An 18,423-nucleotide genomic window follows, 5' to 3' on the forward strand; every position below is an offset into this window, starting at 1 on the left:
CAAAGACAGTATATTTCCCTTTGTAGATAAGGTTTAGCATAGTGTGGTAGCAAAAAGTAGAGGGCAACTGCCCCCATCCCCTTACCGCCACTGCCTTCATATGTATACTAATGAACCAAAAAGTTTTGAAAATAAGAGAGATTAATTGCTGCCATAGGAAAGGTAGTTTCGATTGAAACCAGCTGTCTGGAATGCCATAATTTGGGTGGTTTCATTCAAAAACAGCCGTCCACTAACGGTTAAGAGGCTCTCTTAATCAGTTCTGCTCTTGCTAGTATGTATTAACATTATTCATGGACATTCAAAAGTGTGCGAGGAGGGTCATAGCCCCCCTGGAAAATGAATGTCCACCTAAAATTATATTTTTCACACATAATTTTACTTCTGTCCCAGTAATTTATGTTATAAATTATAAATGCAGTGAAGGAACATGATAATTTCAAACTGAAATAGTGTTTTTTGAGGGAGCATCACAATTATGGGAAAAAATATGCCTCCTTTGTCCCCCCTCTGGAAAAAATCCTGCAGACATCCACGACATTATATAATCATATATTAGTGATATTAATATATATCAATTATATATTAGTGACCTGTAAATCAAGATGTCTCAGTTTTGATTTCTAATGGTGGCATGTTTCAAATTTAGAGATATCGAGTATGAATTAGCCTATTCATGCTAATTTTTTTTTGCATTTCTTGGGTACTATTGCAAGATTCTTTTTATGTTCCTCAAACTTATATCATCACTTTTCTTTCATATTACTTACTTTTTATGAGAAAACATATTTTTTTTGGTAAGGGTGATGTGTTCCCTAAATATATAGAAATTCATATTATGAAGAAACTAATTGAATTAAGGTGCCTTTTAAGGGCATATTTAGCCATTTCTACGTGATAAAGCATATTTTGATGGATTTCCGGTCATATTCAGCATATTTTCGCTTTTTCAAGAAATATAGTTATTTTCCAAGTGGATTTGATTCGTTCTTACTCCCATGTTCAGTCGTTTTTTTTTGGACTGCAGCAAAATCATCTTTTTTTTTAATTGAAAATTTACAGAAAGTATTCATTGTGCATTTCAACCCATCAGGGCCCATAAAGTGAACTAAAAATAGTATGTATATGAAAATATATCAACATAAGTTAGATATTGATGTTTGAAACAGTCTATTTATAAGGGCATATTTTTCAAATTATAGTGCATATTTTGTAAAATTTTAGGTCAAAAGAGCATATTTTATTTTGCATATTTTGGTGATTTTTAGGTCATATAATTCCTAGCCCTACTTATTACTTTCAGCACTTTGGAAAATCTGCCAATGGCAAGTAATGTAAGAATGTAATTATTTATAGAGAACATTAGCATACACGTTTGTTTTTTTATTTTTTCTGCAAAAGTCCATATTACATAGCTGCATTGTAGGGGATAGTATACACAAAATATTTTGTAATTACCATTTTTAACCTTCATTTTAAAAGTTGTTCAAAGACAAAAAAAATAGTAATCGGTGTTCATTTGGAGGGCAGTTTTCATTTACCACTTTGCTATTTCCCAGAGTTCTTAACTGCTTTCATTTGAAAATTTTGATTTTCTCAAAATTTCGGAAAGGGGTGTAGACCCATCAACTTCCCACTTGCATACGCCAGTGATAGAGGATATCAGCAGCATGCATTGTACAAAAAAAATCAATCAATACAGTAATTTTATTTTAATAGAGCTCTGTTTTACAATTTATACATATTATTAAATGTAAATACAAAAGAAAGATGGGGAATAAAAAAAACATACATATATACGAAATTCTTGATGGATGTTTACACAAATATACACAGCTTTATTAAACAAAGTGGAATTAATGTAACTAATTCACAATTAATGTATTAAATTACACAAATATGCAAACTGCAACACATGTATATACACATCTAGCAAAAATTTGAAGCTAGTCGTGGGGAAAGTAAATTAAGAAATTACAGTCAAAATACAAACATTTCTTTACAGGAAAACTATTTACAATATACAGTGAGATCTCGATCAAGATTTGCAACTTATGTACATTTAAATGTGGCAATGAAGCAATTGCCAATTTGATCATATTTACATGGTATGGCTTGCAAATGTTTTTTTCCCAGTTTTCACACCTATGTAGCTTAAACTGTAAGCTGCCTATATAAATTATATTACTGACAAATTAGAAAACATCTTCAGCAATTAACATATATTTTGCAGGATGCATATGTTACATTCATTACTCTTTAAATAATATTACTTCTGCAACATAGTTTTCAATTGTGACCAGCTATGACTTTAGTAAAAAAAAAAAAAAGCAACACAGGGTATCAGAAAAGATTAAAAGTAGTAAATCATACTGCTGTGCTTTGCATTCTGGAAATATCTTAATATATACCTACATGTTGTGAAAATTTGAGACACTCGTAATGTATGGTAAAAGTTAATCCATAAATGCTAAAATGTATTCAAAAGAAAACTGGTTCATCACCTCAGAAGGTGCACTGTAAAGCACTTTTCAGACACCCTGTATTTTACAGTTTACCCAACCCTTTTGAATAGTATGCATGCTGTAGTTATATTTTGATTTTCCAATTGTATCTTGTTTATTGCATTTAGTACCATCACAACATCTACGAAACTTGCATAGCAGTCACTTATGTAGAAAATAGTCTACAAACAATATTACATACACTCAGATGATATATGATGGATGGAAGGTTTGGAGCAGAATAGACGGATTCTACATCAATGTTCAACAATTACTCAGAATATACGTTACAAAAATACACTATAACATAAAACACTGAATTCCAGAACAATATATTAACAGTGGATACAACCTGCTGTGTTTAAAAGCATATTCCATGCTGCCAGTGCATAAAATATATGATTTGTGTAACCTTGGATTTTCTTTTTGGGGGGAGGTCACTTTGTTCTTTTCAGAAAACCATGAACTCTATTTGCATTCCATTGAATTCTATTCTCCTATTGCATGATGTGGAAGTTTGGCACAACATAGTATAGTAGGGGTGTGATGAAAGTAGGACCACCCAAACTACAGCCCACAGACCACATCTGGCCCCACATCTGGCCCAACATTTTTTATGTGATAAAGCCTATCAGGCATTGCTTTTAGTGTAAGTAAAACCGTTGCACCATGGCCAAAACCACAAATATCCTGAATCTTACTTCGAGATAAATGCTGCCATTGGGAATTGTGTACCCACGTAAGGCTGTTTCTTAGCTCACATAAGTTAGTACAGGAAAGTATCAACAAAAAGAAGTCAGAAACAAACAGCACTTAAGTGAAAAAGTCTAAATTTGCACATTCATGGTTTTAGCTTTGGTGTGATTAAATTTAACAAGGCCCATGACAGTTTGCTGAAGCAGGGTGTTGGCCCTGCATAGAAAGAAGTTTAGACACCCCTGCTACTCTCTTGTTATGGCGAATATGTTTACCAATAAGAAAGAGAACATTGCATTAGTGATATTGTAGTGATGGATAAACAAATATTCCACACACTACTATTTTTCTAAAATAAAAATCTAAATATGGAGGTTTTAACTCAATTAAATCCACCATTTTTTATTGGATTGGTGTTCGTTATAGCTACTAGTAAATTTAAGTTGGCACTTTTGTTATTGGTATCATTAACAATTATCACAATCAGTAAACCCCTACTATAACTGTTGGACATGTGTATTCTTGTCCTTTCATAGCCCAGTGGTAATGCTGCACTAGGGAGATGTACAAATTCTACAATTTTGGCTGTTTTGCAGTGTACCCACTTTCATTCATTTTGACTGCACACTTATTAAATATATTTTTTTAAAAATTCATATGTATAAAGCACTGAGCAAAGTGTTAAAACTAATTTTGAATGCAATATTATTGAGCAAACAATAAAAATTATAACAACATATGTACCAACACATTCTGCTGAAGTACTTTTTTTCACAATAAATTTCCCATTCAAAATAAAAATAAAAGAAGCATATCAAATGCTTAACTTGGTTTCCCCCATCATTAATTGCATTAATTATGACCACCTGGTTCAATATTTATTATTGTTATTCTTTAATTATTTTATGCTGGTTTTCTGCCTATTTAGGATAATCATGATGATGATTTGACTAATTTGATGGAGGAGTTACACAAAGAAATGCCCATGCCAGGACTTGAATCCAAGACCATGAGTCCAGCACTCAACACACTCGGCCATGGGACAGAGTAATCATTGTTGTGTGTTTGAACAACATGTTTTCTTCTTTCCTTATTCTGAGCAACAGAAAATTACTTTAGTAACAGCAATGCTAACAACATATTGCAAGTAATAGAAATTATATATACTACAAAATAAAGAGAACTGAAATGAAGATAGTGATTGTGATCACAAAGAAAACTATGATAAAGGCAGCATATTACTGAAATTTATCAAGCAATAGGAAAAATGTGATTCAGTACTATAGTCCAAGATTACACAGTAGCATAAATAATGTAATATTTAGGCCCTTCTCACATCCTATCTATTATTACAACACTATGCCAATCTAACAACAATACCTCCCATTTTTTTATTTCCAAAATATTCATAATCATTTTCCACAAAAATCATTTACATCTTGCGATTTCTCACCACGTGGTATACATATACATCACAACTTAGCTTCGTAAACTGTAGAAGACCAATTTTTGTAACATTTGCAAAATAAATGAATGTTGTTTTCTACCCTGTTCCACACTTTAGTTCACCTTAATCTAGGCACAATCACATCGTTGAACCTCAGTTCCTTGGCAACTTCACATTACAACCTTAACAAGCTTTGGCTAAGTTCATTTTGAAGTCAAGATATGTATAATAAATGTACATGATTTACAATTGCATCTTAAGCAACAATGCCATTACACATTCCGAGAAAAGTTTTTGAACTGAATTTAAGTAAAAAGGGAAGGATTATTTCTAGTGAATGATACAATGTACTCCATAACAGTAAACCAAACACCACAAGCAGTACAAAACCCCATGAAAGTATTACATGTAAACATGAAATGATAATTTTCCTGATATATAAGAGATCTTAAGTTGTCTATGCTATGGAGAAAAGAGTTCAGTTTCTTAATCAGGAAGCAACTACAGCAAAAACATTGAATACTAATTTTCATTTACGAGAGAAATTGTAACATTTTATTTCACTTGTACAGTCTTCCCAATGCCATTACTGATGTAATTGCAAAAAAGGGGAGAAAATGTATTTTTGAGCTAAAACCAGTGCTCGAAGTGGAGAAGGATGCAGGAGGATACTATTCCCCACCTATCCCATTGTCACATGTTAAACCATAGCAGAGTGGCCACTCTAGGACCATGATAAAATTCAAGTATAATTCCCAGTTTTCAAGGTGAACTTTCCAAAAATTCAAGGCTACAAGCAGATATTTTCTCTATTTCAACTTTACATCTTACAGTCTCTCACCACTCCCACACATACACACACAGCTATATTAACAATAAAAAGGGTCTGTGTGATTCCAATGTATCCAAAAATTCTAATTATATATTTAATTTAAGGTGCCAAGTTTGCTATTTCACATACTCAGACTTGAAATACATCTATAAAAACAAGTCACAAATGTTACGGAATATACTAATCTACCAAAAATTGTTAATCCTATAAGAATTTCAAACTAAAATTTAACTAATCAACTTCAAGACATCTTATCTTGCAATAATCTTTCGTCTGTCAGATAGATTTTTCTGCAAAGGACAGTAACAAAGTAAACGGATTGAGAGAATTCTGTTTTACATGCAACTTTCTTTTCCTTCTTCGATAAAAGAAAAGGCTAAACTGTGAAAAACTTGTATAAATTCAATATAATTTGCATGAATGAAAGTTGCAATTTTTCACGTCTACGGAGAAAAATTCACATATAATTCCCGGAGCCAATAATTCACACACAATTCCAGGAATTCCCGGTGAGTAGCCACCCTGCATAGGAGATTCCCCCTTCTAACTTTTTCCACTTCAGGTGCTGGCTAACACCATTATATAATTTAGCATATAGGATGGGGTTGGAACAAAAATGGGGTGTTATGGTAAGTTGCACACTAGGGCTGAACCAATACCGAGGCTCTTGCTGATTTCCACTGACACCAATACTAATACTTAATATTGTAACAATTAAAAGTTGTTGAAAATATTAATAAATATTAGTGGCTTAGTATTCCACTCCACTTTAAGCATCAATTTGCAAGGGTTTACTTTTAAATACTAAAAAATTACATCAGAATACAAAAATGCACTTTTCTCACATAATATTGGTACAAAACCAATGGATACTTCAATTCAATGCCAGATCAAAACAATCAAAATGCCATAATAGCATCAGTTGGTATCAGTAAATAAAATAAAGTCGATACTTTACACTACCAAAACATCAACTGAGCCCTATTGTGCACTTAATTCCTAGCACTGTACTTTCAGAAAGGTACAGTCAAATCCAAAGCTATGTGGACACAACTTGTCCATCACTATTTACTTTCAATCACTTTACTATATCCATAATTATTGACATGCATTCCTTAATTTGTTTTGAAATTCTCATCATAAACTTTAACTTTACATATGGGGTGCATTTGTACTGGTAGCATTGTACTGTTGGTGGCTGTTTCAATTCTAGAAACCCACCTTGACATAACAGAGTGGATGAATATGGTTAAAGGCAATGTGAGTACACACATCTTAAAACTTCACTCTGCACCCTCTCTATGAACATGCTCAATTTTCTCACCTCCTCACCAAAAATTAAATTAAGAAACTGAATGATAGAAAAATATACATTTCCACTGCATACTTTTAAATCCTTTCTCTTTTCACTATTATTAAACCTACATACTAGTTTTAGAGGTAGATGTGATGAGGTTATGATGAATCTAGCATTTATGACAAGCAGAACATCACACACAAACGAACATACTTATAGGCAACTGCTGCTTTGAAATCTGATTCACAACACTTATTTGTATGCACATTGGATTATATTATGTGCACTATCATAGCCATTATAAATATTACTAGCACGTGATCAACTGCAGAGTTTATGAAAATACTGTGAAACTACAAAACTGTAAAGATACAATTTATTACTGTATTTCAAATACAAGCCACAATATGTGTATAATAAGAACAATTGGAGGCACTATCAACAATTGTTTTTACACTACATTTAGAAGGTCCAAAGAGGGCATAGTTTTCAACAGGAATTCATGTTTAAACTAAATTTTATATACAATTGCTTTGGGATAGGAATAGATACAATTTCTTACAAATGTTTCATATTTCCCTGCATCTACTAAAGGTTTTCAGCACAATTGACAGAACTGCTGAAATAATTGTTTACTTATGTATTTATCATTGAATGTACACATTGTTTTCAAATTTGAATTTTTTTTTCATAGTATGTATGTTCAAAAATATTATTTTTACACTGACTTCATAACAACACAATAGTTCTCTATCTAATTTACTTTGGGTAAAAAGTGAGTGTATGTACAATAATACTACTATATTCTATATTAAAATTTTACCGCAGTCACAACCTTTGTTAAAAGTATTTATGCACACACTAGAACACAGGCATCTGAATACATTTATCATGGAGATGAGTATTCTGTTAAATGACTTCATGCATTACAATATTTGTCTTGTGCAAATAATCCTTGTGCACATTTAGAGTGTGAGCAAAACATTTAGAAAATCATAAGAAGAAATACTGAGGAAAGTACTCATGTATTGTGTAGGAATCAAATAAACTACTTCATTTTAAAACTTTTCCAGTACAGCATCATCAGATATTTTCGTGACACTATAATGATCATCGCGAAAGTGTACAAAACACTTGCTTCACACGACAAAATTTTAAAAAAGTTGTGTCAGTGAAGGTAATGAATCATGATTTTTAAGAAATTAAGATTCTGAAAACATATATTTACCTTGGCAATATCTATTCTGTAAATGTGACATCTTCACATAGTCTAGCTCAGTAAAGTTTGTGCATTTAATTTTTTTAAAAACTGCTGCAATTTAGGCTCCTTCCAGTATGGGGACAGATGGAAACAATGAAATTAAAAACACACATGCAATCTATTAACAAATGTGTGTGTTCAACAAACCAAACACAAACAGGGCTAAGAACAATAACTAAAGTAAATGTATATGGAATGAAAAGTGTAATAAGAGTACAATTATTATCTTCACAGGAACTAAAACTTTCTTTTAAGGAAAAACATGGTAGCGCAAACTATATTTGAAAATATGACAGGCATTATTATATTTATTTTAGTTCCTTTCCTTAAAATAACTTTAAACTTACAATTCATTAACAACTGACAAAATAAAAATACTGATAGAGCTGGCAGAACAAAATTAAGTGTACATCAGTATGTTTACATGGATATTTTGTAGCCAACTTTATATCACTGGAAATTCTCCAAGTTCATAAATAATCTAATAAATAATTGTACATTTCTACAATAAGCTTCAGCTTTCTGCACACAGTTTATACTTATTTTCTACAGCAATTCCCACAATAAAACATACTTTAATTGATCTGTTTTTTTTTTTGTTTTTTTTAAGTCTAAACACCCATTCATATTAGGACAAAAGGATGATAAATAAGAGCCTAATCCCAGCAAAATATAATCCAATGACAAAATGTGTCGGTACATGTTATTTGTATATACTTTTGTGATGTTTTTAGTCAGAAGTTCAAATTTGATATTTTACCGTGGCTACAGTGAATAAACATTATTCTTTTTCTTTACTTAAATGATAGGACATGAAATTATGGCAAAACAAATGTTTGTATTTAAGTAATGCTACCTGCTAAACTATTTGGTCTAACAAAAACTTGGTACAAATTATTAATGCTGTGTCTCATCTTGTAATTGAAAATCAATAATCAATCCACACAATAGAAAATTATATACATAAAAAATTAATGAAAAATGGCATGATAAAGATCTGAAATGTCACTTATTCACACACAATCTGTAGAATTCTTATACCAGCGTCAAGGGCAGAATAAAAATTTAACTAAGTAATCTCAGTGTTTTGAAACTTCTACAAGTGTCTTTTGATATCAATAAGAATGTTTGACTATTATATTTGTGCTCAATTGAACTTTCACCACTCATGTGAGGATTTGCAATCAGCATTATGTGTGCTCTACAAGTTAACAGATTCCTTCATCTACCAGTTGCACCAGTAGGTGAGAGAAAGTGTGTTGGGATGTAAAAGACCTGAGTGTCGTTACCTTGGAATGAGACTAAAGTGACTGGCTCTAGCTATCACAGTCGGCAACAAAACCGGGTTCCTTATGGCTAGTAACTCCATTTGTTTGAACTCTATCTGCGCCCTGTATGAGGGGCATTGGTCTTGCTTTGTCAAACAACAGTCTCCAAAAGAACTGACCTGTCGGCTTCCAATCGTAAACTTGGGTTTGGGCTCAAGTTCTCTTTGTTCTCCCTCGTCTTCTTAACATTATGAGGCACGTTCCTTCCTCCTGATGTTGTCTTCTCGTCCGACTCACCTATCTCTCGAACCGTTTCCAACTTACGAGGTTCTTGAAACTCGCCTACCATATATGCCACGACAGACGCATGATCCAGCTTTCCTGGAACCATGGCCAACTTTTCGCATACCTTTTTCCGGCGGCAGCGTTGCTCGGCACGGCTGAGTTCGGCATCACCTGTGGTGTAGAGATCGGGATCTTCAAGTATCCTTCGCTTTGCTACCGTTAATTTGGTGGCGAAGTCTACCATCTGCTCGCAAAGTTCTTGCGCAGTTTGACATGGTCTCTCTGCACCCGACACACCATGATTCAGCAAATCCTCCATGCGAAGAAGGGTGAGCTCGTGACGCTGATGGGCTTCGACCATCGGAAGGAACATCTCTTGCCGGGACACGTCCTCATCTAGGACATTCCCTGCGGATGCGGATGTTGGTATCGGCTTCTGTTTCTTGCCCGTGGAGATTGACGAAGTCTTCACTGCATCAGCCTTCTTGGGCATCGCAAACTTTCCGACGACTGGGTCAAAGTTGTCGGAGATCCCGTCGCTGGTTAAGAACACTATGTCGCCTGCTTCCGCAACCGTCATGGAGCAGGTGAGGTTATTGAGCTCTGGGTTCTGTCCATCCACAGGCCCCAGTGCCCCCAAAGCATCTCTCATATCTCGCATTGAGTGGATGTCGTGAGATCCTGGATATAGGGAATACAAAATCACACAATTACTTTTATAAGGTTTGCACTAGAATACCGCATGGGACTTTCGCTTGCTCATAATTGCTCGAGTCTCCCACCCTCGAACACATACAATCGAATATCATTTTAATACGACAATAATCTTAGACACATATCTGTAAAATATTCACCCTGGTAATTTCAGCCCGTATCAGCTATTTCATTTTCATATATTATTGTGTCTTGGTACGACAGACTAAATTACATTTTAGCATGTATATGATGACTATGTTCACTTCCGTCTCAATCACACTGTGTCTATCACTTCATGATACATATTTGAGGGACCACAACTGTGTACTACAGGGCTTTGATTTTATACTGCTTGTCTGGTCGTTTCATTATTCGCTCATGACATCATGCGAGCAAAGAACTCTCAATTCTGTTTGAAATCTAGCATTTTCCGTGTGAACTATTGAGCATTCAAGCAAAAAGTTCCCACTGCAGTGCTCTAGTTTGTACAACTAAAAAACTCTTGAAGAGGTTTTCTCTGGATATGAAGCAAATTATTTCCGGATAGGCTTCTGAGTTTTCGAGATCTAACGTAATTTCCGAATTGGCTCTCTAAAGCTTGGAAGCATCCAGAAATCACCTACATGATATCCCGAAAAAATTAATCATCATTTGCGGCCAGAAAAGCTTCAAGAATTATTTTAAAAAATTCATCTTTCTGGACAAATGATAATTTTTTCTGCTTTGTTAAATATCTATTTTGCAATTTTACTATAGTAATTGTATGTGTCTGTGCATGTGCTTGTAGAATGTGCAAATTTCACTAGCAAAGTTGAAAGAATAAAATCACCCTCAACAGCCTCAGCGAAGTGGTAGGGTGTGTGTGCTTGGTTTAGGCATTTTACCTAGGGATGGCCAAATCCAGATACAATTTTATTTGGATATTAGATAATTTTCTATCCGGATTTCAAATATCCTGATATCGGATATTTTGATATCCGGATATACAGATTGTCTGAATTGTCCACATATCCAAATTATTCAATATCCAGATTATCTGATATCTGGATTATATGGATATTCTGATTATCTGATATATTAATGTGTGGGGCACAGGCGTCACTCGGATCCCAAATTTCCCGTGGGGTGTTTTTAGTTCCATTGATATGCAATTGGGGGTAATTTACTAAATTCTCACATCTTGGGAATTTTGGACCAGGCTAATGTTACATGTACCTCCAGGAACCTTCAAATTAATGTCATATTGTCCTTTACTTATCGTATACTTGCAAAAGCATAAAGAAAGTGTAGAAACAGTGTTTTCTTATACATAAGGATATTAGCCAACTGTCAATGACACAAACATGCATTAAACATTTGATAAAGGTACTATACCTGCTACTTGTGGCAAAGTAATCCCTACATGCACACTTACCTTGTGTAATTTCTCTGACGCCATATTTCTTGCTATACACATATGCTAAACTATCCCCTACATTGCAGACACACACGACATACTGGCTGCTGTCTTTGAGAGGCAGAACGACAGCTGTGGTAAGCGTGGTCAGCATCCCGTCTTCTTGAAGAATCAAGCTGTGAGCTGCGTGGAATGATCTCAATAAAGCCACAAACACGTCCTAAACAAATCAAGGAATATACTTTAGAAAGAAAAACACAAAATAGAAAGTTAGAAAATTAAATAAATATACAAGTTTATTTTTTATACTTTTTTTGTGCTGGCCTCTGTGGTGGAGTGCTTAGCACATCATGCTATGACACAAGAGGTTCAGGGTTCGAATCCTGGCCAGGGCATGGGTGTTCTTTGTGAGTGTCCTCTCATCAATTTCATCACATCATCACGTGTCCCCATCTTCATGATTACCAAAAAGTGGCAGAAAAGCAAAGTAAAATGTACTCATTGGAAAGCTAAAAATTTTTATATCTCTATTAAAATAATTATGTTCCTAATTATAATGGAAGGTATTGCACTTTTCATCTGTGTTGTGGGATACAATTATGCAAAAAAAAAAATAATAATAATAAAGAATAACATTTTTGTCACAATGTTTGCTGATGAATTACAATTCCTCAATGATCCTGGATAATTATGGTGGCTTGGCAGGATGCTGGAAGAGTTGTGGATGGATTTCTAATTTTAACCCTTTCCGGACAAACCAGAAATGTTTTTCTTCTTTTGCTGTTTTTAAAAAAAATCATAGAAAATATGTTGCTAAGTGTGTAATTATTTAACATTTTTAAAAAAAATCTATAATACGTTCTTTCTCAACAGATATTTAATATGTTAGATTTTATATAAATTTTCTCATATTTAAGAATTTTTTTTCTGTAACAATTTTTTGAAAGCAAAAAAATATTAAACATTGTAATAAAAGTTCCTGAAAACATATTTTCAATACATAATTCAGAAATAATTAATAAAAAGCACCATAACACTTCTTCTTGGGGTTAAAATTATCACTAAATGTGAAATCTTAATTGTGAAAATGTACACAATGTGCATGTAAGTTATTCAATGCTATTTTTCAAGAGTGTAAAGAACAGCATCTTCTCATTCGACATGAGTCCAAATAAAATTCAGGAACTAAGAAAACGAGACATCTAGCTGTTGGAATTTGAAAGAGGTGGTTACAACACATGTGCACAATAGACGCAGCCCGAGTATAGCCCGTCGTTCATTCACAATAGCATTTTTATAGGGAACGACAGGCTATGCCCATCACTCGTCTTATTGGACAAAAATTGGTGTTTGTCTGGAAAGGTTAACCAAATAGGGTTGCGTTTCATGAATTAATAAATTAAATGTATGTATGCAGAATTCTGAAGATCATCTGGGGATATGATAGGGGGCTTAAAATGGAAATTTTCAGTAAACCAACATAACCAATTCATACAGAAAATGTAAACTGCTTTCTGAGAAGTGTTGATTCAACCACACACTAAGAACAAGAGGCGCACAAAACTTGGTCAGTTGCTCAATACATTACAGTGGCAACATTTTTTGAACAGCACAGTATCAATAACTTCAGCAAACCCGACAATCATTCTGATTTGATTTACTTTATTTTACTTAGCTTTTTATGCCACTTTTGGCTAATTTGCGAAGATGGGGATGAGTGATGATATGATGAAATTAATGAATGAACTCCCAAACATCCATGCCCAGGCTGGGATTCGAACCCGGGACCCCTCCGGCATCGTAGCACGATGTGGTAACCACTCCACCATGGGGGCCAGTGACAATCATTCTGGAAAGCTCATTGTTAAGATTGTAGTCTTAATGCCTCTAGGGCAAAAAGAGTTCTTTATAGTTATAAGAAATGTGCAATCAATAACACACACCAAAGAGCAGCCTGGCTTCAAACATGAAATAACAGAAACAATTAGCTGAGTCACTGAGGCTAAATAAATTGCATTTAAATGAATATTAATACCCATCACACCTCTCACAGTAAGGTCTGTACTCCTTATACACCCCTAGATTACAGATTCTTTGAATTTGAATTCATGTTTTAAGTTCACTTTATGCACAGATAGGTTAATCGGGACTGGACCTACAGTTTGAAGTGGGATCCGAACCACTGTGCAATGTGCCTCCACCATGTATCAAACTCGGAGATTACAGATTCTGTCACAGCCCATGTTTATATAGCATGTCTGGTGAGTACTGTTTGAAGCAATGGAAGTACTGTGTTAAAAAAAAAAGAGAAAACAATTATATGCCAGAAGCAGGGTTGCCACTTTCGCAAGATGAAAATAGGACAAAATCACAATCAAAAATTGAAAATAAGGGACAAAATTGCAAAATACAGTATATAGCTTTTAACATTTCTATTCACCTTTTTGTCTTCAGAACAGTTCTTTCTTATGAAACAAAGCAGATGCTGTCACTGGCATACGCAGAATTTTTTTTTTGGGGGGGGGAGCTGAACTTGTGAACTTGGATGGTGCATAGGTGCATTCAGTGGCGCAGGAACATTTTTCACCGGGAAGGGGGGGTACAAAATTCATGCACACACGTACGTACGTATAATATGTTGCTGAATAGAAAATTTTATTTTAGAAGAGCACACACTGTTTTCCTGTTTTTAATCGAAAGTTTGCATAAATGCAATTTATTTCTTCCTTACTTTTTAGAATCTATGGATATTTTAAAAAAAGAATTCCAAAACATATAAAGCTCTACACCTTGTATTGGGCTCACTTTGAATATGATGGAACAGAAAACCAGAAGTTTGTCATTAAAAGCCTTCCCCTGTTTTGAACCATCTCTGAATCTCTGGTTATGAATGACACATCTCAACCAGGGATCATTATTCCCAACCCACTTGTACATAATGTCGTACTTATGGTGTTCCAGTTGGTTTACCACAACATAGCTACATACAAAATTTTTGTTAAGCAATTTAGGACGACTGTGTACAGTTTATATGGACCTGTGTAGCCTGAGCCCACCCAATAATATATGTGACTTTTTGTAAACCTATACTTCAAGTGTTTGCTAAAATACAACAACTTTTTGTACTTACAATTCGTGAGTATCTGGTTTCCAATAAACAACGTTTCAAGAACAACTGTTCCCTTCTTCAGGTTCTTAAGTTACATAGGCTATCCGAAATACACCATAGCAACGTCAATACTTTTCTCCCAAAATTCCAGGAACTAGGATATAGGTTTGGAGATTAATATAGGAAAATTTGGAATCCACACTAAAAACTCTTTAAAACTTCCAAGGCCTTCGTTGTTGTTAAAAACATGGTATAAAACCATCTCGGGCTAAAAGAACCCCTCCTACTTAAAAGATAAAATTATAAAACGCGACCTCCTATTTTACTCCCTCATACTGGCTGTAGGATGCCTCCTCAACGAATGCAGCAAGTTGTCCGCATGCTGCTTTCTCCTCTCTTACTTCCCCTACCCGCTTACGTCATATCGAGCTCGAAGTCGTGTGGTTTTTGAGACTCGCGTAATACGTCTGGGGTGATACGGAAACCTATCTTCTTATACTCCCGCTTTTCTCATTTTTTAAACATCCCTACCCACATTTCATCGACGTTTCCTTCATCCCTGTTTAATTTATTTTCCCTGCCCTTGCAAATATAGGAAGCCTCATATATGTTCCTCCTAATTAGTTTACTTTCTTCACGAATTACCTCCCGTTTTCTAATTTCATGTCCTTCCTCAATAATAAGCTCCGAGAGCCCTGTCCTAGGAAGTCCCTCCCTTATATCTTTGTCGTGTTCTCCCCACCTTATGTCCATACTTCTCCCCGTTTGGCCGAGGTATCCTTTATTACATTCACATTTTATACCATAAACCCCCTTCTTCCCCCCTCTTTTTCTCCCTCTTTTCCATCTTTCTTGTATCCTGTAAAGTGTTTTTCCAAAGTCCTCAGAGCTTTCATTCCACATTTTATTCCATATCCTCTTACTAGTATCTCTACTTTCTCAGAAATCCCTTGGAAATATGGGATTCCTATATACCTAAAATTCACTTCTTCCCCCTTCTCTCTCTCTCTCTCCTCTCCTCCTTTTCATCCTCTCCTCCTTTTATGTCACTCTTCTTACCATTGCCATCCAACTCTCTTTTGCATGTTTTTCTTGCCCTATTTAGGTTCCTTCTTAAATCTAACTCTTTATACTCATTTCTTCTCCCACTCTCATTATCCATTCCACCTCTTTATTTCAATTCTCCCTTGTTGTTGCACAACCTTATTGCTCTAACAAAGAAGTTTAGGAACACATTATTCTTGGTTTTTTTGGCATGGATTCATTGTTGATGTACAATTCCCCCGATAGAGCTTTATGAAAAAACCCGGTTATTATTTTCTTCCCTTCTCTATATATCGAAAGATCCAAAAAGCCTATCTCATTATCCTTCATCTCTTCCTTGGTGAATTTAATCCTCTCTTCCTGCTCTCCCAAAAGGTTAAACAATTTCTCCAACCCCTCTTCCTATCCAATGACCAGGATATCGTCAACATACCTTCCATAAAATTTAATCTCACTTTTAATTTGGCTTAGTGCCACCTTCTCGATATAGTGTAGGAAAATGTTAGATATTATTCCGGAAACTGGATTCCCCATAGCTAATCCCTCTTTTTGAACGAAAATCTTTCCATTACACCAAAAATAATTATAGTCGGTGCACAAATTGAACCACCTTACATATTCCCAGGCTGTGACGACGTCAATTCCTTTACCCATCAACCACCTTTGCAGGCAATTGGCGGCCTTGTCCCTAGGCACGCTTGGATATAGGTTGACGACATCAAAACTCATAATCCTATCTGTGCTAGTAATCTCAAGTTTTACTACTTCATCTTTTACGTCCCTTGAATTCTTGACACTAAACTCAGTATTTTCCCCAACCTCCTTGATTTACTTAACGAGAGTCTTAGCTAATTTATATCCTGGGTGCATGACATTGGAATAATGGGTCTTAATGGAACACCCTCTTTATGGGTTTTTGGTATCCCAAATGCTGTTGGGATATCTCCTTTCCTACACTCCTCAATTAGTCTATTTTTCTCTGCCCATGCTAACGTGATGCTTGTTTCTATTCACTTTCTAATTTCCCTCCTTATTGCCCTACAACCTTAAAGTCTTTGCTACAAAAGCATTCCTCCACTTTCTTTTTGTACTCTTCCTTATCTATTACGACCATCTTATTCTCTTTATCCGAACGTATTATATAAATATCATTGTCTCTAACCCATTTTTGACGTTGTTCCACTTCTTTTTGTTATTTCTAAACTTCTTATCCTTTGCTCCCCCCCCCCCTTCCCGTTACCTCTTTCTCTAACGTTCTCCTTTCTGATCTGTTGTTCAATAATGTCATGTATCTTTTGTTTGACTTCCCTCTTATCATCTCTATCATCCATCATTGTTACTATTCCTTCCACTGCTATAATGAATTCTTCTTTTTCGATTTTACTCTCCCCTATAGCGAATTTTTGCCATTTTCCCATGATTTCTTTTAGGTCTATAGGAAATTCTCTCTTAGTTAAATTCAAAATGTAATCCTCCTTCCCCCTTCCCTTCTCCTCTTCTTTCCACGTTTTCTTTTAATGTCTTTCAACTTCCCCCTTATCCTATCCAATTTACCTTGTATTCTTAGCCTATGACTGCTCTTAGCTGCTTCCAAGTATTTCTGATGTCTTTCCTCAATCCTACTCCATGTCACCCCATCCAATATAGCGTTAAGCTCCAAATGAAGTTGCAAACACTCTTTACTAAGCCTATTTATTGTCCCCTATGCTTCTCTTATACATTCCTTCAACATACCCATCTGAAATTTCTTTCTTTGTTCATGCCCTTTAATCCCAACGGTTGGTATCCCCATTTGAGGAAATTCGGTACTACCCCCAAATTCCTAGCCTATGTAACTTAAGAACCTGAAGAAGGGAACAGTTGTTCTCGAAACGTCGTTCATTGGAAAACCAGATACTCACGAATCGTAAGTACAAAAAGTTTTTTAGAATACTTTTTGAATTGAAATTAGTGAGTAATTCGCACAACAGCCAATTATGGGTTCAAGTGTTTGATTCCACCCAATGTTTTGAAAAGTTGGCACCCCTGGCTGTCTCTTTTAGATGCCTTGTATTCGGTACTTTTTTTTAGACTTCTGATGTTTCACAAGTACTTTTGTATCAAATACCGAAACCAGGCTGTGTTTTTTATGTATATTGGGTTGCTTCGTCCTTTAATCCTGCTCGAGCACTTGTGTCTTAAAAAATAAGTTGAAATGGTGTCTGATCGACTCTTAGGTTCAGGTTTGAACGATTAGTAAAACATTTGACAAAGTAGTTATTTATGATGGAAATTGCTATATTTTAAGACTCTCTACAAGTACTGAAAGTGTAAAACTGAAATCCTTCAGTTTTTAGAGCAAAGCAAGAAATTTACTTGGCTACTCTTGAAATATTGAAAATATTTATTCACCATGTAGGAGAACAGAATGGTGGTTCAGGAGTTAGAGGAAAGCCATTCATTCCAAAGCATATTTTTCAATCCTTGGTGATAATATGAACCGCAGATTTGAAGACTTAGGTTTCTTTTTGCATTTAGTTCTATTAAATGCACACACATGGCATTTAAATGATTATGAACGTGTGTTTTATGGTGACATGTCAGGTGAA

General features: G+C 34.9%; 1 protein-coding gene across 2 annotated transcripts in view; it reads right to left on the reverse strand.

The window, feature by feature from the left end:
* Window positions 1-1,697: 1,697 nt before the first annotated feature.
* Window positions 1,698-18,423, reverse strand: part of LOC145996583 (PP2C-like domain-containing protein CG9801) — a 116,925-nt gene continuing 100,199 nt past the window's right edge. For both annotated transcript variants that reach the window (XM_083133112.1, XM_083133111.1), the window contains 2 exons: window positions 11,701-11,902; window positions 1,698-10,271 (listed from right to left, as the gene is read on the reverse strand). In XM_083133112.1, coding sequence (XP_082989238.1) covers window positions 9,457-10,271; window positions 11,701-11,902 — 1,017 coding nt within the window. In that variant the 3' untranslated portion in view covers window positions 1,698-9,456. The remainder of the gene's footprint in view (window positions 10,272-11,700; window positions 11,903-18,423) is intronic.

Source organism: Lepisma saccharinum, chromosome 12 (genome assembly GCF_977018435.1).
Source record: "Lepisma saccharinum chromosome 12, izLepSacc3.1, whole genome shotgun sequence".
Taxonomy (NCBI): domain Eukaryota; kingdom Metazoa; phylum Arthropoda; class Insecta; order Zygentoma; family Lepismatidae; genus Lepisma; species Lepisma saccharinum.